Source organism: Trichomycterus rosablanca, chromosome 9 (assembly GCF_030014385.1).
Source record: "Trichomycterus rosablanca isolate fTriRos1 chromosome 9, fTriRos1.hap1, whole genome shotgun sequence".
Classification (NCBI taxonomy): domain Eukaryota; kingdom Metazoa; phylum Chordata; class Actinopteri; order Siluriformes; family Trichomycteridae; genus Trichomycterus; species Trichomycterus rosablanca.
In genome coordinates, this window is record NC_085996.1 from 1,482,618 (window position 1) to 1,508,722 (window position 26,105).

Here is a 26,105-nt window from a genome sequence, read left to right on the forward strand (position 1 = left end):
CTGCTCAAAGCATGTTGGGGGGAGCTGGATATGTCTAATTATTAGTTGTTTTGCCTCTGTTCATCCTCCTCACCGGGCTTCTTCCAGGTTGTTCTATTTTCCCTTGTGAAGCTGATGTACAGAACCCAGTGCACCCTGACCCACTCCAATCATCATACAGAAAGCCTTTCCAGGAGAGTGGAGGCTGTCTGTGGGAATTTGTGCTGCTCTTATGTTAGACCAGAAGGCCTGGCTCACAGTCGACATTCCGGTTCATCCCGAAGGCTTTCAGTGAAATTGGTGTCCCGTCCTGGTGTGTTACAGATATCTAATCGTCGAGTCTGCTGGTCAGGCGCTTGTACCTGCTGTGCCTGAGGGATGGAAGTCAGTGCGACAGTGACCCCTAGTGTCTGGTCAAAGCACCTGCATGAGTGAGCGAACAATTGTTCAGTTTAGTGCCTGTTAAAGCTCAGTGTAGGAACCTGTCGCACACGGTTCATGTTGGAGTTTGGGAATGCAGTTGAGGGGAACTGGATATGTCTAATTATTAGTTGTTTTGCCTCTCTGTTCATCCTCCTCACCGTGCTTCTTCCAGGTTGTTGTATTTTCCCTTGTAAAGCTGATGTACAGAACCCAGAACACCTTTGACCCCTGTCCTGCACCCAGTGCCCCCTGACCCGAGCGTAGGTGTGACCCGTGTTTCTGTCACGTGGAAATAACGAAGCAGCGCGCCCGAGTTAGATCTGTTTAGTTGCCTTGGTAACCGCATCTTCGTTATCGTTGCTCTCTGCGACGATGCAGCGAGACGGGAGAGAAACGGAGAGGGGAATAACGACGGAGATGCCGGACATGGCACCACGCCTACACGTTTACTTACTCGCTCCATTGCCAATACACCTTCTGCATGGTTTCAGGGGTTAGGAGAGCGCCGGATTACCTGGAGGAAACCCGTCCGCACACATGGCTGAAGTTAAGGATCAAACCCAGGGCACCGGATTACTGTGAGTTCATGTGCAGCACCTACACTACCAGCTGCACCACCATGCTGCCCAACTGCAAAAGTATTGGGACGCCCCTTCTAATTACTGACTGGAGTCTTTCTTCCCTAAACACCTGAGTTTCATCATTCTAAGGGGCGTCCTAATACTTTTGACCATACAGCGTGTGAGTCTCTGCTCGTTAGTCGAGCGCTGAGTGAAAATAATTTGGCGTGTTGATTGAACATCACTGAACCAGTACTGACTGGTGTGAGTGGGCGTGCGGGTGGGTGGATTGGTGCACTCCATGACCTGAGAACCACAGCGGCTCAGTGTGGAACATAAAAACTCACGTCTGTAATCCTGTACAGCTGCATCATCACATTTTAGGATGGTTTTTAATTGTGAACCATTGTGTAGGCAAAAGTATGTGGACACTTGATCACAGGCCTGTACAGTGTTCCTCACTCATCTGTGGGTGTAAATGTTCCACTAATGAGTTATAACGAGGTTCCTCATAACTGCTGCAGTGACGCCCTCTGCTGGCTGATTGAGGTGCTGCACAGAGACGGGGGATAATGGGGATCAGTGCGTGACTCTCCGTGCGTGACACGGCTCTCCGTGTGAACCCGCCCGGTGCAGGTGAAAAGAAGCGGTGTGTACTGCACACGTGTCGGAGGGGGCGTGTGTTAGTCACATGATGAGTTAAAGTCTGGGAGCTCTTGATGAATGAGTAAGACTCCTAATGAATAAATGAGACTCCTGATGGATGAATGGATGAGACTCCTGATGGATGGATGAGACTCTTGATGGATGAATGAATGAGACTCTTGATGGATGAATGAATGAGACTCTTGATAAATGGATGAGACTCCTGAGATATGGATGAGACTCTGGATGAATGAATGAGATTCTTGATGGATGAATGAATGAGACTCTTGATAAATGGATGAGACTCCTGAGATATGGATGAGACTCTGGATGAATGAATGAGACTCTGGATGAATGAATGAGATTCTTGATGGATGAATGGATGAGACTCTTGGTGAATGGATGAGACTCTTGATGGATGAATAAGACTCCTGATGAATGAATGAAACTCTTGATGAATGAATGAGACTCTTGATGAATGAATAAGACTCCTGATGAATGAATGAAACTCTTGATGAATGGATGAGACTCTTGATGAATGAATTAGACTCCTGATGAATGAATGAAACTCTTGATGAATGAATGAAACTCTTGATGAATGGATGAGACTCTTGATGAATGGATGAGAGTCCAGATGGATAAATGGATGAGACTCCTGATGAATGAGTGAAACTCTTGATGAATGGATGAGTCCAGATGGATGAATGGATGAGACTCCTGATGGATGAATGAATGAGTCTCTTGATGGATGAATGAGACTCTGGATGAATGGATGAGACTCTTGATGAATGGATGAGAGTCCAGATGGATAAATGGATGAGACTCCTGATGAATGAGTGAAACTCTTGATGAATGGATGAGTCCAGATGGATGAATGGATGAGACTCCTGATGGATGAATGAATGAGACTCTTGATGGATGAATGAGACTCTTGATGGATGAATGAGACTCTTGATGGATGAATGAGACTCTGGATGAATGGATGAGACTCCTGATGAATGAATGAGACTCTTGATGGATAAATGAATGAGACTCCGGATGAATGAATGAGACTCTTGATAAATGAATGAGACTCCTGATGAATAGATGAGACTCTTGATGGATGAATGAGACTCTTGATGGATGAATGAGACTCTTGATGGATGAATGAGACTCTGGATGAATGGATGAGACTCCTGATGAATGAATGAGACTCTTGATGGATAAATGAATGAGACTCCGGATGAATGAATGAGACTCTTGATAAATGAATGAGACTCCTGATGAATAGATGAGACTCTTGATGGATGAATGAGACTCTTGATGGATGAATGAGACTCTTGATGGATGAATGAGACTCTGGATGGATGAATGAGACTCTGGATGAATGGATGAGACTCCTGATGAATGAATGAGACTCTTGATGGATGAATGAGACTCTTGATGGATGAATGAGACTCTGGATGAATGGATGAGACTCCTGATGAATGAATGAGACTCTTGATGGATAAATGAATGAGACTCCGGATGAATGAATGAGGCGAGTCAGGATTCCCCCCCGACTCTCCTCTCGCAACCTTGAAAACCCCTTTAAAGATCGCTGGTGTTTTCCCGCACTGGTTACCATGACAACAGTGCATCCCCTCGGCGACCCTGTCACGTACTGCAGAGGATCAGGAGCTTTAAACAGTCTGAGGGAAGCAGGAATGTTCCGCCCCCTTCAGGACCGGGACTGAACCTCAGCCGGGGGGGGGTTATTCTCAGTCTGTGCTAATGTGGCCAAAAGTATGTGGACGCCTCATCTACACATCATGTTCACATGTTATAATCAAACTCACAGATGCATAAAATTCACCGTGCCTTGATGGGTAGTGCTGTTGCCTCACAGCAAGAAGGTCCTGGCTTTCTGTGTGTAGTTTTGCATGTTCTCTCAGTGTCTGTGTGGGTTTTCTTTCACAGTACAAAGACAGAATGCAGTCAGGTTAATTGGAGACACTAATAGACCCTTTTCACATTTCCGGGTTTGGAATGCGGAAGTAAAAAATAGCAGGGTAAACAGTGCAGCTTAGCCGTACCGGTAAAATGGAGCAGCATAGCAAGTGCTACTGTAGCGTACCTTTTTGCTCTAAGAATAAAAGAAAACATCCACATTGAAATTTTCACGACTTCCCTAACAATGTACATTTACGCCTTAAATGGATTACTGCAATTAGGTGCCAAATGTACTATTCTGCGTGGCAGTACGTATGTGTGTGGCCTGCACTTCAAGCCTGAGGAGTTGTATGTGAAAGAGGGAGGGAGCAGAGTTAGACTTAGAAAGGGATCGGTTCCATCGCGATTTGCCTGGAATGATTTTGGGAGTCGGAAGGATCGTCAGGCACCATACGAGAGGGCAAGTAACATTGAAGCCGCAACGGGAGAGAGAGACGAGCAGGAACCGGGAGCTATGCTAAATGAGCCTATGGCTAATGTTATGGAGCATGATTACTGGCATCCTCCGTCTCCCGGTGGTGAGTAACATTACAACTAAATATACCAATATAACAGTCTAAAGATACTATATTTATCTGAATAACAGTGTAAAGATGCAATACTTCCTGAATAACAGTCTAAAGAGTCTAGAATATAGCCTGAATGAATGTCCAGCTCATCTTTTGACTTCATTTTAGATATTTAATGTAAAAGAATATAGTAATGTAATGTGTTCCTTCTTTTGTCACAGGTGCAGTGGATGCTGCATCTGCAAGGATACAGGAGCTGGAGCACAAGGTGATGGAGCTGGAGAATGAAATAAAGCAGATTCTGTTTCTGACAGACCAACCTAAGCTGAATTATTTCAATAATAATAACAATTCAATAAGTCATTTTCAGGTTCTAGAATATTTCAGTTCAGATTCATGTATTTTTTCTAATTTACTTTGTACAAAACTCTGCTTACATGCTTAAACCTTTTCATCACTTTTCTCAACCACTCAGGGCCATAGCTAATGATCTGGGGCCATTAACATCGTATGTAAATAGCCATGTAAAAAATCTGGGTGTCATTTTTGATCCCGCTCTTAAGTTTGAGAAACAAGTTAATGCTGTTGTGAGAGCTAGTTTCTTTCAACTTAGGAACATTGCTAAAATGAAAAGTATCCTTTCTTTTAATGATTTGGAAACAGTAGTGCATGCTTTTATTTCCTCGCGTATCGATTTTTGCAATTCACTGTACTTGGGAATCAGTCAGTCAAGCTTGTCACGTCTACAGCTGGTTCAAAATGCAGCCGCGAAGCTCCTGACAGGTACCAAGAAAAGGGAGAGCATTACCCCCATACTTGCATCATTGCATTGGTTACCAGTCAAATATAGGATAGAATTTAAAGTTCTATTACTTGTTTTTAAGGCTTTACATGGCTTGGCTCCGAGCTATATCGTTGACCTTCTCTGTGTTTACTCCACTCCATGAGCTCTACGATCCTCTAACCAACTGCTCTTAGCTATTCCACGTTCTCAAATGAGGTTTAAGGGTGACAGGGCCTTTTCTGTAGCTGCCCCCAAGACTCTGGAATAGTCTTCCACTTTTCATAAAGGAGTCCCACACAATAGATGCCTTTAAGTCAAATTAAAAAACTTATTTGTTTTCTTTGGCAATTGAGTCTTCTTAATGAATAAGTTTTTAATATTTTTTGGGTTGTCATAGCCATCTTTGTTTTAGTGGTTTTATTTGATTTATATGTTGGTGCGTATGTATGTTATTTTGTATGTATGTTAATGATTTGTTAAATGTTATATGCATAGTTGAGTGTTATTTATACTTGATTTTAATGTACAGCACTTTGGTTGACGCACGTTGTCTTTTAAATGTGCTATAGAAATAAAGGTGACTTGACTTGACTCTTCCTCAAGCAAATATGGTTTCTCTATGGTTAGTTGTTCAGGTGTTATGGTTATTGTCTAGAGGATGTTTTTGTATGTTGATGTTGCTTCTGTTGAAACAACACTGGATATGGAAAAATGTTTCATGAATTAAGATGATCATTTTAATGAATTAAAGTAATTCAAGTTTGCATACTTTCATAAATATTTACTAATATAATAAATCAAAGACATTTTAACCTTCTTTTACTCTGCCTTTTGTTTGTTTGTCAATTCAGTTACGGTTATTAAAACTAATGCATTCTTTAGAACACAATATTAATATTGTCTCAGTGAACATGTTTATTTTTGCATTTAAGGGTAAAATGTTTCTTTTTGTGCACTTAACAAAAACAAATTACTACAAACAAATGTCTAAATATATTCTCAGTGCTGGTTTATGTACATTTTTTAAGGCAAAATTAAATATTTCAACAAACAAATTATGCAGAGACGCAGTGAACTCCATTATAGCGGCGCTTTGTTTACCCTGCTAAATGAAACCGGAAATACGTCATCGGGCTCTGTGAAAAGGGCGAATTAGCCTCAGGTGTGCGTGTGTGTGTGTGTGAAAATGGTGACCTGAGTGAGTGGGTAAATGAGTAAATTAGGTGGGTGTACCTGAGTGGGTGGGTAAATAAATGAGTGGGCAAATGAGTGATTTGAGTGGGTGTGTACCTGAGTGGGTGTGTAAATGAGTGACCTGAGTTGGTGGGGACTTGAGTAAGTGTGTACCTACATCAGTGTGCACCTGAGTGGGTGGGTAAATAGTTGAGTGGGTAAATGACTGACCTGAGTGGGTGGGGACTTGAGTGAGTGGGTAAATGAGTGACCTGAGTGGGTGTGTACCTAAGTAAGTGGGGAAATTACAACTAGGGACAGTTTAAGGTAGCAAATCCACCTTCTGCATGAGGTCCCCATGACCCCTGATGCTGGGGCGTCGACCCCACACATGTTTATTCCTCTCTGTACAAAATCAAAAAGCAAGCTCATGACATTTCCACACCCCACTTCTCTTCTTCTGTTCCAGACCCCCCGTCCACCCCACGGTCCCCCTCACGAGACGCCGATGAGGACGGACGTCCGCCCCCAACAGGGAACATGAAGGGCTTATCAGGCGGGCGTGGCCAGCATCATCACCTCCCCTCACTTCATTCGCCGTGTGGCCCGGTGGAATTCGAGCGAGCTCACGACTACCATGGCGTCCATCCGGCCGACATGCGCCACACGTACCTGCTCAGCCCCACCGAGAGCCTGGGCGTGGAGTACCAGCAGCGCCAGCGCTACTCGCCCCGGAGCTCCATCCACTCGGACTGCATGATGCTCTCGCCCACGGTCTTGCAGCCCGCGCCCGCCGGCGAGCACGTCTCCAGCAGCACCTTCCCCCGGATGCACTACGGCTCGCAGTACTACGACGCGCCCTCGCGGGACGACTGCGCCACCATCGCCACCTCCGCCGTGCCCGCGCCGCCCTTCACCTCGCATCACCCCGCCGGCAAGGGCAACCGCATCCCCACCAACCTCATGGATCAGTTCGAGAAGCAGCGCCCGGTGCGGCGCGACGGCTTCCACACGCTGCAGTACCAACGTGCTTCCGGCCCCGAGCAGCGCAGCGAGAGTCCCGGGCGGATCCGGCACCTGGTGCACTCCGTCCAGAAGCTCTTCACCAAGTCGCACTCGCTGGAGGGCTCGTCCAAAACGAATGGTGCTAAAGGCGGGGACGGCGGGGCTCACCATCACGGCGCCCACCACCAGTCCAAACCCGGAGTCAAGCGCAGCAAGAGCAAGGAGCGCAAGCACCGCTCGGGGACCTGGTGGACCTCGGACGATAACCTGGACGCCGACGTCGCCTTCCGCGCCCCCGCCGGCGTGACCCGGCATCACGCCAGTCACTGCGTCCCCGACTCCGGGCGTCAACACTTTGGTGACTACTCACTCAAAACCTCAAAGAGCAGCAACGACGTCAAGTGCTCGGCCTGCGAGATCGCCGCCGCCCCGCCCGAGGGCAAGTTCATGAAGAGGAGCTCCTGGTCCACGCTCACCGTCAGCCAGGCCAAAGAGGCCTACCGAAAATCCTCGCTCAACCTGGAGAGGCCCTCCGACCTGAAGTCGTCCCTGCGGCCCGGCCCCTATCTGCAGGTGAGTTCAGGTGAGGTGAGGTCAGTGACTCGCTTCAGAGTAGTGATGATAATCCTAATGATCATGTGCTGGAGCAGCTTGTTTGTTTACAATCCGTCTTTGTTTTAAAAATGAACAATCCCTCCGCGTCCGATTTCTCACTTATGAGCTCACTTTCACTGACTGTTTTGGTTCCACCTGGGGGGAGCTGACTAGTGTTCTCCTTTTTGGGGTCTGACTTCCTCAATTTTGGGGGGTCTGATGTTTCTTCTTTTTGGGGTCTGATGCTCTCGTGTTTGGGGTCTGATGTTTTATTCTTTTTGATGTCTGATTTTCTCCATTCTGGGGTCTGATGTTCTCCTTTTTGTGGTCTGAGGTTCTCATTTATGGGGTCTGATGTTCGTTCTTTTTGGTGTCTGATGTTCTTCTTTTTGGGGTCTGATGTCCTCCTTTTTGGGGTCTGATGTTCCTCCTTTTTGGGGTCTGATGTTCTAATTTTTAAGGTCTGATGTTCCTTTTTTGGGGGGTCTGATGTTCCTCCTTTTTGAGGTCTGATGCTCTCGTGTTTGGGGTCTGATGTCCTACTTTTTGGGGTCTGATGTTCTCCTTTTTTGGGGTCTGATGTTCCTTCTTTTTGGGGTCTGATGTTCCTTCTTTTTGGGGTCTGATGTTCTCCTTTTTTGGGGTCTGATGTTCCTCCTTTTTGGGGTCTGATGTTCTCCTTTTTTGGGGTCTGATGTTCCTCCTTTTTGGGGTCAGATGTTCCTTCTTTTTTGGGGTCTGACGTTCTTTTTTGGGGTCAGATGTTCCTTCTTTTTTGGGGTCTGACGTTCTTTTTTGGGGTCTGATGTCATTTTTGGAAGTGGCTCGAGAGTGGAAACTCCGAAGCCTGATTGGAGTAACGGAGGTGAACGTGGTGTTGGTGGTGCAGCAACACCTGGTTGCGACCATGAAGGTTCTGAACATGTTAACCATCTTGTGAATGAAGATCCGGTTCGGCAACGCTGGTGCGCCGGTGCTGGAAATCAGTGATTATAACCAGATGATGTTAATTAGACGAGCAGATTCTGACAAGCTGCCTGAGATCCTGAGCAGGATAAATTTAGACGAGCCCAGCTGGAGCCTCTCCTGTTCCCTTCGTCAGCAATTTCAGAAAAAGCTCCCATGATGCCCCCTTACTAAATCAGTCAGTGAATGATTACATTAGCCTGTTACTCCAGTACGTTACCGTCACTAGTACACGGTTCTTCTGTACGAACTTCAGCAGGTCTTCTCCCTCTGATGCCCCCTCAGGTTCCTCAGGACGAGTGGAGCGCGTACCCAGGGAAGGACGAGGAGATCCCGTGTCGCCGGATGCGCAGCAGCAGTTACGTGAAAGCGATGGGCGACGACGAGAGCGCCGACTCGGACGGCAGCCCCAAAGCGTCTCCTCACAAAGCCGTCCGCCCAGATGCCCTCATCCTTAAATCCACCATTCACAGACCTCACATAGAGAGCCAAAGGTACGACGGGCACGTCGGGTCCCTCTGCCACGTTTCGGTAGACTAGTGTGAAGCAGAGAGCCAGTTTCCCCTTCCTAATCCTGAGCACTGAGAGCTGCCCGCTGCTCTTGCTCCTGCTCCAGCGGCGGATTCGTACAGGCGTACATTGGACCGCTCTGTAGAGTCTTTTACAGCTTGTCCTGGCTCCTTAATCCCCAGTTTAGTCGTAGCCAGTTCCTCTTCCTCTGCTGGAGACCCTGATGGTGTACAAGGAGGGTATATCCTCCTGACACGCCCTCCCTTTGACTTGACTCCTTCTTATTCGCCCGTACATCGGTGGATCAGAGCGTGGAGAGTCACACACTGATCTCCACGTCCCTCCACTTCTGTACAGGCGCCTCGGCCTACTAACCAGGGTCCTTACACAGCCTCGAAGTTCCCGCCCACTGTTTAGTCCCGTCTTTTCCCTTTCGGCAGTGAAGCTGCTGGTGATCTCCTAGCGGCGGCTCAGAGCTGTTTCAGCGGCGTGTTAGGCGGGTGGTCCTAATGTTCTGCTTCCTCTAAATAGTGCGACGTCACTGGCACTGGGACTCAAGAGTCATGAATCCAAAATTTCAAAGCGCACCTATTACTGATTGGCGCACCCCTGGCGGTACGTTGACCTTGTATTGATGTTAAAATTCGCCAGAGACATGCTAGCCCACCGCTGCTGAGATCTCTCGCTATAGAGTTTGAGTTTCGGCTCAGCTGTTGGCCGGCCAGACGCCTGGACAGACGTGATTGGCTGTTGGAGGGATTCCTCATCATTGCTGCTGTAATTGCGGCCTCTGCTAGCTGGTCGAGGCGCTGCACAGAGACGGTGAATAATAGAGAGCAGTGTGTAACACTGATCCCTGTGGGAACTCACCTCGTGCAGGTGAAAAGAAGCGGTTGGTTGTGCTACACACATGCTGGAGAGGGTGTGTGTTAGGTACAGCCCCCAGAATATCATTTCCTTTTATATCGCCGGTTTAATGACCTTGCTTTGCCTCCATCTAGCCAAGGGTACCACATGCAAACAGTGAGAGACCTGCGACCTCACCCCGGCACGTCCCTGGACCCGGCCGCCTCCTACCACCCCGCCCAGTACCGCTCCCGCAACCAGAGTTACATGCGCGCCGTCAGCACCCTCAGTCAGGCCAGCTGCCTGAGCCAGGTGAGTGTGAGACGCTCTTCCTACCTTCATGTTTCACGCTGTTGTTCGGAGGAGGATCCGCTCGAGGTTCGGCTACGAGATGTCGTGATAGAGCCGCGGTCCACTGTGTGGTCAAAAGTATTCGGACGCCCGACCGTGAGCTTGTTGGGCGCCCCAGTGACCTCTGTGTGATCTTTTCACTCCTCTGAGAAGCTTCTTACAAGACTTTGAAGTGTATCTGTGTGTGGGAATTTGTGCCTGTTTGTACAGCTGGGCGCTGATTGATCAGTCGATGTTCCAGTTTATCCCAGAGCTGTTGAGTGGGGCTCACTTTGTGCACAGGAACAGAAAAGGACCTTCCCTAAACTGTTGCTGCCACTAATGACATTATTATTAAAATTAGTCGATTAATCTAACGATTGATTTTCCTTCAAATAATTTAATTCAGAACCTGATTTAAGCTTCTTTTATTTGAAAAAAGAAGCTTTATGTCACAATAATATAACACAGAACTAAATGTAAACAGGGTTTATGTTCATATGGCAGCACGTGTTTATGGTGTTCTGTACACAAAGCAACGTGCTTCAACTTATAGCAGAAATAAAATAGTTAGATGTAGCCGCGTCTCATTAAGTCCAGCGTACAGTAACGACAGAATGATCCCAGATTCTAACCTCCACATTCACTCAACACTTAATTCACATTCTAAACCATGTAAACACAGTGGTGAATGTTCAGGCGCATTCACATGAGAAGCTTTTTGCTCTTTGAGCGCCGTGACAACCGCAAAAATCACGAGTCCAATGCAGCAAAGTGCGCGGCGGTCTAACTGAACTCGCTAAGAAATACGGTATTCCAAGATCTCCACGATTAAGAAGCGTAATGAAACAATATAGACGTGCAGCACGGTGCTGGTGCTGCTGTGGTACCATCAAAGCTTTACACAGAGAACAAACCAGCTTTTAGTTTTGTAACAGTTTTAAGTCTCACCAAACTTTGGATGATTTGGGTCGTGGAGAACTTTGATCTTTTCTTTGAAAGCTCTACAATCGTCCTCTGACGGCTGCAGACGGTGTTTTTTAAGACGGCGCTTAATGCTGCCAACCAGTGACCGGAGCAGATACGACTGAGGTCCTGCACACAGCGAGTAGTGCTGAGGGAATCATATGAACGTTGTAGAAATGAAACAGGATCATTTATAAACATAGTTTTAAAAACTAACTTAAAATATTGAAATGCGTCGACGTCATTGACTAGGTCGACCAATCACGGCAGCCCTACTGTTAGCAACTGTTGTGGCTGAAACACATGAATTCAGTACTTAGAAGGGGCGTCCCAATACTTTTGGCCACATAGTGTAAGACCTTAGAGGCTTTAGCAGACGTTTGCATTCACTTATAAGAGACGTGAATTTATTTATTTATTTAATTATTTGCAGTCTTGAGCTTTTAATGATTTGATGAAAATTCTCTGAGGGGGTTAAGAGCCGTGCTCGAGGTCCCAACAGTGGCTGCATGGCTGAGCCAAGATTCGAACCCTCAACCCTCCTTTTAACAGCCGAAAGCTCTACCGCTTAGGCTTCCACTGTCCCATAATTAACTTATAGAACAACTAAAAAGACATAACATCATTCAGTCATGGATAAATAATGATTGTTCTTCATCTGGACATTCATGTTCCTTATAAGTGTATGTAAACTTCTACGTGATTGAAATCTGGTGATCAGAGGTGATGAGATGATGGACGTGTGATGGTTGCTTCTGGGTTCTTCGGCTCTTCTTTAAATCCTGCACGTTGTTGGAGCCGTTTGGCTGTTTGATGGATTTGGTTCAGGCTGTCAGAGGAACGTGTTTCTGATTCGTGGTTCCAAATTCTTTATCATTTCTTGAAGGTTTCCGACGTAGCTGCTGCCGGTCGAGATCAGTGCATGCGTTTGGCGTCTATGATTAAAGGTATCCAATGTACAGGGCGTCCACACGGTGCTGCAGACACATAAATGCACCACCCTCGCACCGCCAAAGCCATTGGTGATCAAGAACCTGACCGAGCGGAAGAGGATCTAGATGTTCCTGCTCTGTAGGTGACAGGGATGCCATTTTCCTCCTCTATCAATAAGTAACACTAGCTCATTCACAATAAATCAATCAAAAACATGCCTGAGAGGAAGCACATGTCAGCCATTATTACCCAGATTGAAAGCTGTAGCTTGATATTGGAGACTTAGCTAGTGATTAGGTAGTGGCTATGCCAAAGCCATAGGTGGTCGAGGACCTAACCAATTTGAAGAAGATCCAGATGTTCCTGATCTCTAGGTGACAGGGATGCCATTTACCCCATCATTGGGAAACACTAGGTCATTCAAAAGAAATCAGTCAAAAAGATGCCTGAGAGGAAGCACGTGTTAGTCATTATTACCCAAATTGAAAGCTGTAGCTTGAGATTGGAGACTTAGCCAGATCTTGAACTGGCTTCTCAGAACCTTAGTGCTCTTCAGAGACCGGTTTTTGAAACTGAGGATGCGTCACCAATGCAGGGCGCTGCACAGCACACAACTGAGGTAAACGGTATTAAGAAGCCGTAGGAACAACCATCAGCGATAAGAAGATGTTCTCTTTTCGCTAAAACCTGACACGCCCATAAATGTTCATGCTGAAGAACCTACCACACTTTGGTTCCAAACTGGATCACAAACTGGAACGGAACCCATCTGGATTTAGGCAGTTTATCCCTATCCTTAAGCTCTGTCAGATCGGAACCGCCATCTTCAGGTCTCTCTACTGAAAGACATTCAGAGTCCCGCCCCAAAGCCTCTTCGGTGTTGTTTTTGCTGCATGCTTTGGGTCATTGAAAGGTGGATTGCAGCTCCAGAGGAGTTTTTGTTTGTATTTGGCTGAAAAGTCGCCTAAAACCTGATGCTGCCACCACCGTGTTTCACAGTAGGGTTAGTATTAGCCCTGATGTTCAGTCCCTGTTCTGCACATTCCACGTTGGTCGAACAGGGCTGTGTAGGGACCCAGTAGGGCCCTCGTTCCTGCAGATGAAACCATATTTGGTTTGAGGCTACATTGGATTCCTTTATTTAAAGTTAATGTTTGTATTTTATTTTACTGTGCTGCTTCCTTCCTTTCGTTTAGCGGAAACGCCGGCGGTTCTCTGCTGTGTTCTGTGCGTTTTCCCTGTCCTAACTCTCCTCCGTATTTATTGCACCAAGGGGAAGAATCCAGGTGAGAAAGAGAAAGGAAGAGGAAAAATTAAGGACTGCTATTCCTGTTTTTGTCTCTCAGGTGAGTGAGACTGAGGTCAATGGGCACTATGAGTCAGTTTGCGAGTCCGTTTTTAGCGAAGTAGAGTCGCAGGGCGCGGAGGCCCTGGACACGCCCGGCTCCTTCCGCACTCGGAGCCACAGTTACCTGCGTGCGATTCAGGCTGGGTATTCGCAGGACGACGACGGCTTGCCTTCAATGACATCCTCCACTGTCACTTCAACTCTCAGATCCACCACAGGTAAACCGCCCCGCCCCGCCTCGCCTCGCCCCATCAGTCCCGAAAAAAAAAAAAAGCTGAGAGCGAGAGGCTTTGAGAGCTCATTTTCATCGTTTGGTCCGTCCGTACATCCTTCCGACATGCCTACGTATGTACAGTGGGGAAGCCTTGTGCTTGAGAGGTGCCGGGATGTGAATGTTCCTGGACGAGTCCTGTCCTTTTATGTGTCTGTCTGTTTGTTCATTTTCTTTTCTCTGTGTGTCTGTTATTGCGGTTTTGCACCATATAAGCATCATCTTGATCGGAAACTTGACAAAAAGTTGATGATAGAGATAAATAAGAGGAAGCAGGTCAGCTAAAAACATACAGATCTGAAAAGCGGAGCCAGAAATGATCTCGAGACAAAAATACACGTCGGAGAGCCACGTGACGAGACGTTCGTTAATCGGGGATAGAAACGGAGCTGGTCCACCTCCACCTCTGAGACACGACTGGCTGTGTGTGTAGGCAGGATCGTTGCTGCTGCGCTTGCGGCCTCTGCTGGCTGGTCGAGGTGCCTACACGAAGGATGGTTGATTCACGGATAGCAGTGCATGACGTGCTGTGAGAGATTCTGCACAGGCGTCTCTTCCGCCAATCAGAATCCCTACACAGCGTATGAAGATCCCACCCACTCATAGCCCGGCCCCCACCCTGCTGCAGACACCGCCAATTGTGCTAGCCAGATGGCACCCAGCCGACCGGGGGCAACTGCGAGTTTCGAGCCGAGGAGTTCAGAATCTCGGCGTTGGTGTGCTAGCGGAATATCCCGCAGCGCCACCTGAGCGCCCGTCCCGCAGTCCCATATAAACACGTTATACATTTACGAGCGCAGGCCATTTGTTAGACCTGCTTTTGATGTTTTGTCTTCTTTTGGTACACACGCTATATGGCCAAAAGTATTTGGACGCCTGATTGTGAGCTTGCTGGACGTCCTGTTTCAAAAACAAACAGCATTAAAATAGAGTGACCGCTACGTGATCTTTTCACTCTGCTGAGGAGGCTTCTCTCAAGACTTTGTAAGTTTAATTCATCTCAGGAGTATTGAGTTGGTTGAGACCAGCTCTGTGTAGATGCACACTAGTCAGAACATGTGCTCGTGGACGTGATCATGCTGAGAAGAACGGGACTTCAACTCATTAGTAGGAGTGTCCGCATACTTTTGGCTATGCAGTGTATGATTCCATGGCTCTCGTGGCTTACGGTCTCCACCGTGACCATCATGACCGTCTCGATGTTCTCCAGATGTGTTTTCATGTTCCCGGGATCATGTTTGGCTCTGAAAGGCTTAGCTTAGCATCTCCAGTCAGTTTATTACGACGGCGTAAAATGCAGCTATGCAGCTAACTAGCAAAGACTAAACGACGGCCGTCATCATGACGGTATAATAAACAAACGGCAACGGTCGAGAAATTCTGAAAAAACCCACCAGAGTTCCACTCGGAATGTTCATTTCTTTCAGTATAAAATTAAAGAGGTCAGTTCAGTTTGTTTGGGTTGTAAAAGTAAATATAATTTATTTGATTTATTTAAAGTTTTGCGCAACACGCCTCCTTCATGAGTAAGATACGGTGGATTCAGAAAGTATTCACACCCCTGTGATTTTTCACACACTTTATTGTTTTGTGGATTTGACTTTGAATGGATGTAATGAGCGTTTTTACCACCGAGCTCCACCTAAAAATCTAAATCTAAAGTCTTCTTTTGTACGCCTCTGCAAGCTTTGCACATCTGGATTTGGGCAGTTTATCCCAATCTTCGAGCTCTCCACTGGGCTCTCCACTGAAAGATATTCAGAGTCCCGCCCCAAAGCCTTTTTGGTGTTGTTTTCGATGCATGCTTTGGGTCATTGAAAGGTGAATCGCAGCTCCAGAGGAGTTTTTGTCTGTATTTGGCTGAAAAGTCCCCTAAAACCTGATGCTCACACCACCGTGTTTCACAGTAGGGTTAGTATTAGCCCTGATGTTCAGTCCCTGTTCTGCACAGAGTTTAATTTTCATTTCATTAGACATCTAACTCAAAGGCGTCTGGTTTATGGGGATGTGCAGAGATGGTTGATTGTCCGACAGGTCCCCCTGTTTAGAGTGACTCTGGGGTTCTTTCTTACCTCCTGACCAAAATGCTTACTTACAATGCACCCAGTTTTGCCAGGCGGCTCTAAGAACTCTAGGAAGGTTCAATGGAGTGCTAAGTTTCAATGGGCTTTGCCACAGTTTGATCACACAGATCCACGGACGGTTCCTTGGACCTCACGGCTTGGTATTTGTGCAGAAGTGCAGTGTTCCTTTCCGAACTACATCCAATATGAATTAAATCCAGCCATTGTGGGTGAACGAGTGTAGATCGATAGGTAAAAACGTCAATCCTATCCATTCAAAATCCCCAATGCATCAAAGTGAACGCAAGGTCACGGGATCCGAAGACGTTCTGAATCCACAGTAAGTGGGTCTCCGTGCAAACATTCCCACTCCCTCAGCAAACACACCCACACATCAACGGTGCATCTGTGTACACTTCACGTATAGCTATGAACCCTATTGAAGCACTAATTCTTTTATTTCTTTCTTTATTTCTTTTGAAGATCTGATGTGAAATATTGTAACCCAGCTTCTGTTTCCAATGTTAATGGATTTGTTTGTTGTTTCGGTACCTTCTTGTTTTCTTGTTCGATTGGACCATTAACAATATCCACAAGACTGCAGCCACACGGGAACGAGGAGAGAGTTTCGCCAATCCCACCGTCGTACCCTGCTGAATCTCTTTCACCCGCTCGACTCTTCACGCCCCCTCACGGCACTGACCGTGGGCGCGAAAATAAGATGTGGTCACTGTTATCTGGTTCAGTTTGGTATATAACTCAATTACATCAGCTGTCTGGCTTAAAATAAACTAATATTTATTTATATATAGTGATTTTAATGCTGTAGGAGAATTAATAATGAGAAATGAGTTTAAATTGTTTCTGGTGTGCATTTATGATATAGATAATGTCCGAAAAGTCACACTGAAGGACATTTACAACTCCACGTTTACCAGTGTGTCCAGTGTTCAGTCCAGTGACCTGCTGCTGACTTCATCGAGAAGCATGTGGTCACTTTGCAAACTGTAAAACATCTGAAACGGAGACTATGAGAAGCGTACTGTCTGGTATAGTTCCCACATTTTTATACTATACTATACCCTTATTGTCTGGGTACAAACAGGACAGAACAGGGTCCTTTCGTAGCACTTTTCCACTGGCATGGTGCCGGTGCCAAAATCCTGAACAGTTTGGCGCTTTTATGCTGCAAAATTACAGGTTCTCAGCCAGAAACATTGGTGCCGCTCTGGCCCCGTAATCAAACTGATTTGGAACCAATGAACCTTTGATGCAAGAGACTGAACGGCATGGAAGAGAAATGCTTTGCCACAGTTTGATCGGAGTTTCATCCTAGCCCCACCATAGGTAACATTGTTTACCTGCATTTATGCCCTTAATGCCGAACACAGTCACTGAAAAAGTCAATTTTGGGCGGTTAGATTCGCCATCAAAGAAGGAACCATGGAGCACCTTCCGCCATGTCGTTTATACAGTGTCTTACGTCTTATGTTTCCGGATGATGGAACACCCACATCCACATACGGAATCGTCGACTCTAAATCCAGTAAAAACGAAGGTCCATTCCTAAAACGTCTGGTACTTAGCAGGAACTGGCACCAGCTCTGGCACTTTGTTGGTGGTCTGTGGCTAAATGATCGGAACTCAAACTTCTTTGTCCATTTTTTTTTGTTGGTTTATTAAAAATATGACAAATATACAACAATGCTGGGTCAAAAGTATACGTACAACAGCGCTGATGATTCATTTGGGGGTGTAGAGAGTTCTATAACCTTATTTATCTCTGCGTCTGTGACCAGCTATGATTAATCATAATCACAGATGAGGAATTAAGAAGCCAAGCTAAGAGGTGAATACATTTATAGAGCTTTTTACACCACGGAGTAAATCATCTAATCATCTGGTATTTTCTTTAGTCGCAGGAAATAAAATTGTCCTTAAAGACCCAAAGACTGCAGAGTGACCATACAAACAGCGCAGACCATTAACTGTCCAAAAAACCAAAACATTCATCCATCATGGGTTCATTACCTCAAGTCAGACAGTCGGATTTCTTTCAAAAATAATCGCGAAATTTAATTTAGGGCTTTTAATACCTGTGTACCTTAGGTAATCTAAGCCTGCCTAAAAATCCGTAGTAGAAATCGCACAGACGCATTTAGCCCAGAGCGGAGGAAGGAAATAGAATCTCCCTATTGAGCACCGGACACTGCAAGGAGATCCAGAGGAATTGCAGCAGCCGTGTTACCTGTCTCATACATATATCCATGTATATGTGTGTTTTTGCACTGCCTTCTTTACCTCATAGGGACTAGCAGCTACAAACTGTTTTAAGGTCAGATCAGGGGAGAATTACGATCCACAATGAGAGCAACTCGCAAAAGGCTCCCATCTGCATCGCTTTAAGCTTTCCCGGACCTCTGCTCCGGTCCGAGACCACGTCACTGGGTAAAGCTTCTTACCATGAGCATGAAAACGTGAGGTCGCGGTTTATAAACCCAGAAACATGGGCTTGGGAGCTACGGGCACGGTTGGTGGTTGACGTTTTTCAGCTGTGTAGGACAGTGGGATTGCAGCCTCTCCCCGGTGCAGCCCTTCAAGACCTGTTTTAGGTTCCTCTTACACCACACTTGGTTTACACCCCCCACCCCCTTTCTCTACATTTCCATACGGTTCAATCGGCCTCACAGAGGTGGACCTCATATGTTCAATAGGGTTCATATCTATTACCTGAACCACTTACATGTGATTCTTCCGTTGCCTTTTCATCTTCTCTGTTGCATTAAAAAAAGAACAATCTGACATTTGCTGTGAAACGTACAGAAGCTTTTAAGTTTTGGTTATTTTTTAAAATTTGGACATTTTGGCAGACCGATCACGATGATGCTTGGACGGAACGTTGAGCAGACTGCATGTGGAAAAGATGGAAAGACATTTGGAGGTTGATGTTGTTTGACAGGAGTGAGAAGGCAGTGTAAACACACATTACAGAGCCGGCGGCGTGTGAGGAAAAACTGTCACCCAGCACTTTTAGTCGGCAGCCGGCGAACTCGTGACGTACGACCAGAACATGCGGGCGGGGTGCATTTCAAACTCTGGCGCTCTCGGTCAAGTCAAGTCAAATCTATTTATACAGCACTTTTTACGATAGACATCGTCTCAAAGCAACTTTACAGAATCCAGGACCAGCAGATAAAAAAACAAAAACCCCTGTTGAGCAAGCAGAGGGCGACAGTGGCAAGAAAACCTCCCTTAAAATTACAGGAAGGAACCTTAAGAGGAACCAGAGGAACTCAGCAGGTACCCCTCGTCCTCCTCGGCTGGCCTGGAGAATAATTAGAATAAATAGGATTTACACAAATCATACCAACACAGAATTAAAATGAACTAAAAGGTATAACTAGCAAAAATAATGTGAGTTATTATTCAGTCCAGTCTGTTATAAAGTCTGTAGTGAGTTCTTGACATTCTTGGTGCAAACACACCAGGTTTCCGTCACATCTGGCAGGAGCAGCATTGTTGGCGCGGCAGGTAACAAGGTCATGAAGGCTTTCGCAGGACATCAGCGCGCACCTCCCCACCGTTATCAAACCTGAGTGATCGGACAAGAGAGGCACCTCGTGGACCTCGTCTTTGACCCTCCTGAACCCGACCACTAAAGCGTGTAGGCCTGCGTCGTATTGATTGTTCCCCGGACACTCGGACGTTAGGCGATCATGTCAAACTGGCTGATAGAGACTCGTGCCACCTAGCAGGAACGCCCTACCTGCTTCCTCACTATAATACCTTGATTCATCCTGCACCATCTTGCAGGTACAAGGTCCCACAAAACACATTCTGTACACATACGGACGTCTAACCTGCCTGAAATAAGGTTTGGAAACAAGCAGACAAAAAATAGATATATTTATATATTTTATAAGTACTTCGTTTGATAAGTATATTTCGTTTTTAATGTTAGGCTACCCAGAGCGACCCTACAAACTGATCAAAGATCAAAGCTCTGCACCGCCTGAACCAAAAGCTTTTTATTTTTTCCGAGTTTCACATTTTACCACGTGGAAATGATTTAAGCAGCTGTACTGGATATATCACCAAGATCCGGCTGTTGGAAGCCTCGATCTGGGTTTGAAAATCTAACGGAGGAAGATGATGATCACTGAGCGAGTGTCCGAGACGGCCAGAACAGAAAAGTAGCAACGGAACCACGTTAAGTTCTGCAGGTTCAGTTATTTCGGGAGGCGGCGTTCTGACGGGACTTGTAGAAGTACATGTTAGGACTTGGTAGGAACCCCCTGCTGGCTGGCTCCCATCAGCCAGCAAGAGCGTTGTGCAAGTAACCGAGGTCACCGGAGTAGCCAGGATGATTGGATATATCTAAAACTGGTACAGAAGATAGTGTGTGTTACTTAGCAACAGTATGCAAGGACGCGACTGACCCGACGACTGCTCGATTGGGTGACGCTAACTAATCTTTAAAGAACAAACGCTGGTGACAGATTTTTCCTTGCATGCTAAAGGTGCAGATATATTTTATAAATCAGGGGTTATTTGATCGTAACCCCACTGCTGTTAATTCCTCTGAATGTCCTTGTATGTGCGTATCCAAATCTTTCTTCCAGAGGGCTATGAAGGCACGTCCTTGCTGAACGAGGACATGATAGAAGACGACGACGGCGCCAGCTCCTCGGCGTACCAGGAGCTCGAACGCTTCGAGAGAGAGAACGCCGCCCGGAGCCATCACAGCACGAGCTCCACCGTAACGGCCATCTCCGTGGCTCCCACGTGTTCTCCGCCCGTGTACCGCATCCCCGCCCCGACCCCCTCCATCCCCGAGCCGCACGTCCCTCAGGCCATTCAGGCCTTCAAGGAGTCCGCCAACATGGTGGCGGCCTTCAACATGCAGTGGAAGGAGGAGATCGCGGCCATGCGCTACGAGCTGGCCGAGCTGCGCCGCGACGTGTGCAACGAGCTCAAGACCTTTAACAGCAACTTCTTCAACTTCACGCAGTGCTACAACATGTGGACGCTGTGCCGGGAGGTGGCGACCGGGACGTCCGGACAGTCGGGCGACAGGGTGTCGGTCGGCATCCAGACCAACAATAACGCTCTGGTCCGGCAAAGCACCGCAGACGTCTCGGTCATGTGCCAGCCAGAGCCGGCTCGCTTTAACATCTTCGAGGTGATGAGGCCGCCGAGAATAGAGATCACGGAAGGGACGCCGGAGGGACCGTCAACCTCTAACAGTCCCTCGAGCCCGGCCAGTCCGGCGAGTCCCACAGACCTGTCGGGTCAGAGGCCGCTGATGGAGACCAAGCTGGACACCGCGGGCAGGAAGAAGAAAAGTCGGAGTCGAGCAGAAGGGCAGAGGAGTCACAGTCTGGAACTCTGGTGCAGGAAGTACACTAGCGGTCCCATGTCCTACCTGTCGCTGTCGTTCTGATCCCAAACCTGCACACGGGGACCAGGCAGGAGCCGGCGTTCAGAGTCCTCGTCCCTTTGCTCTATGCAGAGATGATTGCTAGCTAGGCTTTTCTTATTTTTAAAACACGTTTAGATCAGAAGATGCCACGTTGGCGTACCTTAGGCCGGCTAAAGCATCACCATGGAATTTATTTCGACGTGTCGTTTTCATGTTCTCATCGTCGCAGGTTCGCCTCTGAAATGTGCCAATGAATGTCAACGTCTTGTGAGAATTTTAATCGATTATGATGAACCAACGCTGCCCTCGTTAGTACCAACGAGTCCCTCTGATCTGACCAGGTTACACAGTGATGGGCACGAGCGGTCGACTAATCAAGTACTCACATTACAAACAAGACGTAAATTTTATAAAAGCCAATTTTACTTTCCGTATTTTAAACATAAGCATGACCAGAAGTATGTGGACACCCCAGCTGATTATAGAGTTCAGGAGTTTCGGACACACACCTTGCTACTTGACCTCAAACACTCCGAAACGTCAATCCTAGGCTGTAGCCTAGTGGTTAGGGTACTGGACTATTAATCAGAAGGTTGGTTCAAGTCACACCACTGCCAGGTTGCTAGTGTTGGGCCCTTAAGCAAGGCCCTTAACCCTCAATTGCTCAGACTGTGTACTGTCACAGTACAATATGTCACTTTGAATAAAAGCGTCGGCTAAATGTCGAAAATGTAAATGCTGTTCAGAATCAACTTGCAGCTGAGTACACAGGGTAGACACCTGCAACCCCCCCCCATTGGTCCGCTGGCATCTTGGCACCATGCTCTGGAGCCACTGCGACCATAAGTGATTGAGGGGGTATGCAGTGGTTTTGCACTGGGTCGGCCTCTGCGCCTCATCAAATGTTCCTCACTACACCTGGTGGAACTAGTAACACAGATGCTCTTACAGTACCTCGGGGGCACAAATTCCTACAGACACTTGAAAACGTTGCGGAAAGCCCTCCCATGTTTTGGAACGGGATGTCCGAGCTCCTGGTCATGTGTTCATATGACCGTGGTCCACATGTGTCCATTATACAGTACATTACATAAACACTGCTTTTATAAGAATAAAAAGCCAGTCAGGACTTTATGGCAGCATAAGAAACATAAAAATTTAATATTACTAATTAAATATTACATTGAATTGGCTGGTTAGTTTTGCCGCCGGGCTTGAACAGGTCGTGTTATATTGTGTTAAACTGTATTTGTAGAGCGTATTTTTTCGTTTTCGTGCATTTGAGCACTTGATTGAGGATACGTGACCTGCCCATCACTGTTCCGTGTGCTGATGATGTGTGATTAGACAGAACGAATGTGCTGAAGTGAGCCGATTGTCTTTGTTTACGCTCGATCTGGTGGCGGTACGATGTATTTCCGGATGCCGGTGTTTTTGTGATGGTAATAAGCTGTGGGACTGAAATCAGGATGCACCGCACACTGCAGCACTTTGTCACTGTGGTACTGAAACTACTGTGGAAATTCCGTTCCGTAACTCATTCAAATGTGTGTAGAACATCTTCTCGTGTAATTACTCCACCTGCCCACCGGGGGTCACCCTTACCTAACCCTCACCTGAATCCTAACCGGAGCAAAAACAGTCCGACTTTTCAGCATTTTAAGGGATGAGCAAACTACCAGTCATCGAACTTAGTAGGCTGGCCACCTGTAGAGCTTAGGGGGTGGTGTGGGTTCTGCACAGACATGAGTCCTGGGTTCTAGCCTTGCCTCTGTTTGTTAGGGGGTTCCCTTGTATCGTGAAACGACTACTCCAAGTTGACTCTTGGAGCGGCTGGGTGCAAAGGATTGACTCCCTCGTGGGTCCACTGGCTTCCTGCACTGGGTGGCTCTGGAGCCACTGTGACCAGTTTTACTGGAGGGGGTGTGTAGTGGTTTTGTACTGGGTTAACTTGGAGGCACAGATTGACAGAATGCGTCAATACGGCACATTTAAAGCATTCTCTGTGCCTCATCAAATGTTCCTCGCTACACCTGGTGGAACTAGTAATACGCGTACATGGGACTCAGTTTGGGTTCGGGTTCGGGTTTTTGTTTTTGGTTAGTTTTGTTTGTTAGCTCTGCTGCCTGGCTGACGGTCAGATTTAACTACCCGTCTGGTTTCTGCCTGGTCACTGGTGTTCTTTTTCCAAGGGTTTTGGTTTCCAGGGGGCGGTAAACAGTTGCAGCTGCCCTGGACGTCCTTCCGGTTCCTGAGTTTTGTCTGTAGGTGGCGTGGCAGCTTTCTAGTGTTTTTTTTTTTTTTTTTTTTTTTTTTGAACTCCGTCTGGTTCTTAGGTCATCGTTTTTGTCTTGTTACTGTGGTGGATTGAGTAGCTGGCGGAATTGCAACCAAGCGTTCTTTTGTTTGTCTGTACCTATTTTTTGTGTGTTTTCTGGGCAATCCAGTCTCTTCGTGTTGGGAGACTCAATTTGGCTCATTTCATTACATATTTCATTATCAAAAATAAAAGATTATGGTCGTAATTTTATGGACTGTTCCAGAAAATCGCAAACTCCGAAACGTAAATTAGTACTAAGTTGATTTAATGCTCGATTAAAGATCAGGTGAGGATCCTGAGTGGTAAGAAAGAACCATGACGATGCCATGAAGCTCTGAGCCAGGCTCGAACCATAATTCCTGAGTCCCCGATAGTGAAGCCTCGAGCTAGCCTCACCTTCACGGAAGGGTGTGTGTTATGTGTCAGGGAGGAGCGTGGGTGTGTGGTTTGTTCATGTCTTAAATGTGCAGAAAAGATAGTTAATATTCATAATAATATTAATAATAATAATTAATAAAATTGCCAAAAATGACCCCTGGTGGCCAGATGGAGGAATCACATGCTAACAGTTTATAGGACGCTTGGAAGTTACTCGTTAGCAGCGACTTTAATGCTTCCTTCACAAAAAGCCTTTCCATAAATATCCTAAAGACACTCTCCAGGGTGAAACGGAACGAACGAAACGAACGTGTGTAGCGAGATCGTCCTCGTTATGATTTCTGAGCCGAACTCGTTATCCGTCGCCCCTCTGCGTGGGTTCGTGTAACTGAAGCGGGACCAAGCGGTGATTAGAATCTGTTCTCACAACTAAAACCTTCGTCTGAACGGAACGAGGAGGGAAAATTAATTACAGATGTGGAGGAAGATTTTGTACCTCACAGATAACAGCAGGATTTTAGCTTTACATTTATTTTCTTTTGTCCGTAGTTTACACTGATCAGGCATAACATTAAAACCACCTCCTTGTTTCTACACTCACTGTCCATGTTATCAGCTCCACTTACCATATAGAAGCACTTTGTAGTTCTACAATTACTGACTGTAGTCCATCTATTTCTCTACATACTTTATTAGCCCCCTTTCACCCTGTTCTTCAATGGTCAGGACCCCCACAGAGCAGGTATTATTTAGGTGGTGGATGATTCTCAGCACTGCAGTGACACTGACATGGTGGTGGTGTGTTAGTGTGTGTTGTGCTAGTATGAGTAAGGTTTAAACACCTCAGTGTCACTGCTGGACTGAGAATAGTCCACCAACTAAAAACATCCAGCCAACAGCGTCCTGTGACCACTGATGAAGGTCTAGAAGATGAGCGACTCAAACAGCAGCAATAGATGAGCGATCGTCTCTGACTTTACATCTACAAGGTGGACCGACTAGGTAGGAGTGTCTAATAGAGTGGACAGTGAGTGGACACGGTGTTTAAAAACTCCAGCAGCGCTGCTGTGTCTGATCCACTCATACCAGTACAACACACACTAACACACCACCACCATGTCAGTGTCACTGCAGTGCTGAGAATCATCCACCATCTAAATAATACCTGCTCCGTGGGGGTCCTGACCATTGAAGAACAGCATGAAAATGGAGCTGATAAAATGGACAGTGAGCGTAGAAACCAGGAGGTGGTTTTAATGTTATGGCTGATCGGTGTATATACTAATATAATATATATTAAGAGGCAGGCGTTTAGGTGTTATACTGGAGTTATACTGGAGTTATACTGTGAATCCTGGAAAATCCTTCCTATAAAAGGAGAAATCTATTTATAAAAGGAAATAAATCCTAATCAAATATACGAGAAACATTCCTAAACATTTAAAACTATCTCTCTATATATATTTTGCTATTTTATTCTGTGTAGTTTAATTATATAAAGACATAATAAAAGTATATATTATTTTTAAGAGGAGGGATCGTTATCATCATGAAGCCAAAGTTTGTAGGGTAGGAAATGTACTGTGTTTACACCAGACGTGATCTGGTGATGCTGGTCTGGATAAAGGATTCGTACCCCAATGGAATGGAACGGGACAGGGGGTTGGGGGGGAAGGGGGGGTTGGGGGGGAAGGGGGGGTTGAAGTGTACCAGTAGGGATATTGGGGGTTCCTGCTATTTTAAATCATTCCTGTTATATCAATAATCGATGGGAACGTTGACGGATCCCAACATGACACTAAGCTATGGAGTGGAACGTGTTTATTTATCATATTTACATCATTATATTGGGGGGGTATTTTAAACATATCTGAATGCACACGTCCTCGCCCCGACCGTATATATTGTGATAAATTGATCACGTGACCAATCGGTGAGTTATTAGCTCGCTTCACATCTGCATAAAAGCAGACCATAATAACCGGGGTAATAATGAATCAGGTTATATAACGTATAGAACTCAGTATATAAAAACGTTTCTCCAGCCGTGCTTTACGATGCGTTTATAAACGGTGCCCACCTGACGCCGGGGCTGAATTCAGGGCACCG

At 46.3% G+C, this 26,105-nt stretch overlaps 1 protein-coding gene across 1 annotated transcript in view; it reads left to right on the top strand.

Annotated features, from left to right (window-relative positions):
- dlgap2b (discs, large (Drosophila) homolog-associated protein 2b) overlaps positions 1-21,357 on the top strand; it is a 55,884-nt gene extending 34,527 nt beyond the window's left edge. The window contains exons 2-6 of the mRNA XM_063001564.1: positions 6,514-7,622; positions 8,895-9,103; positions 10,121-10,277; positions 13,541-13,760; positions 20,499-21,357. Coding sequence (XP_062857634.1) covers positions 6,585-7,622; positions 8,895-9,103; positions 10,121-10,277; positions 13,541-13,760; positions 20,499-21,319 — 2,445 coding nt within the window. The 5' untranslated portion in view covers positions 6,514-6,584 and the 3' untranslated portion in view covers positions 21,320-21,357. The remainder of the gene's footprint in view (positions 1-6,513; positions 7,623-8,894; positions 9,104-10,120; positions 10,278-13,540; positions 13,761-20,498) is intronic.
- Positions 21,358-26,105: the final 4,748 nt, after the last annotated feature.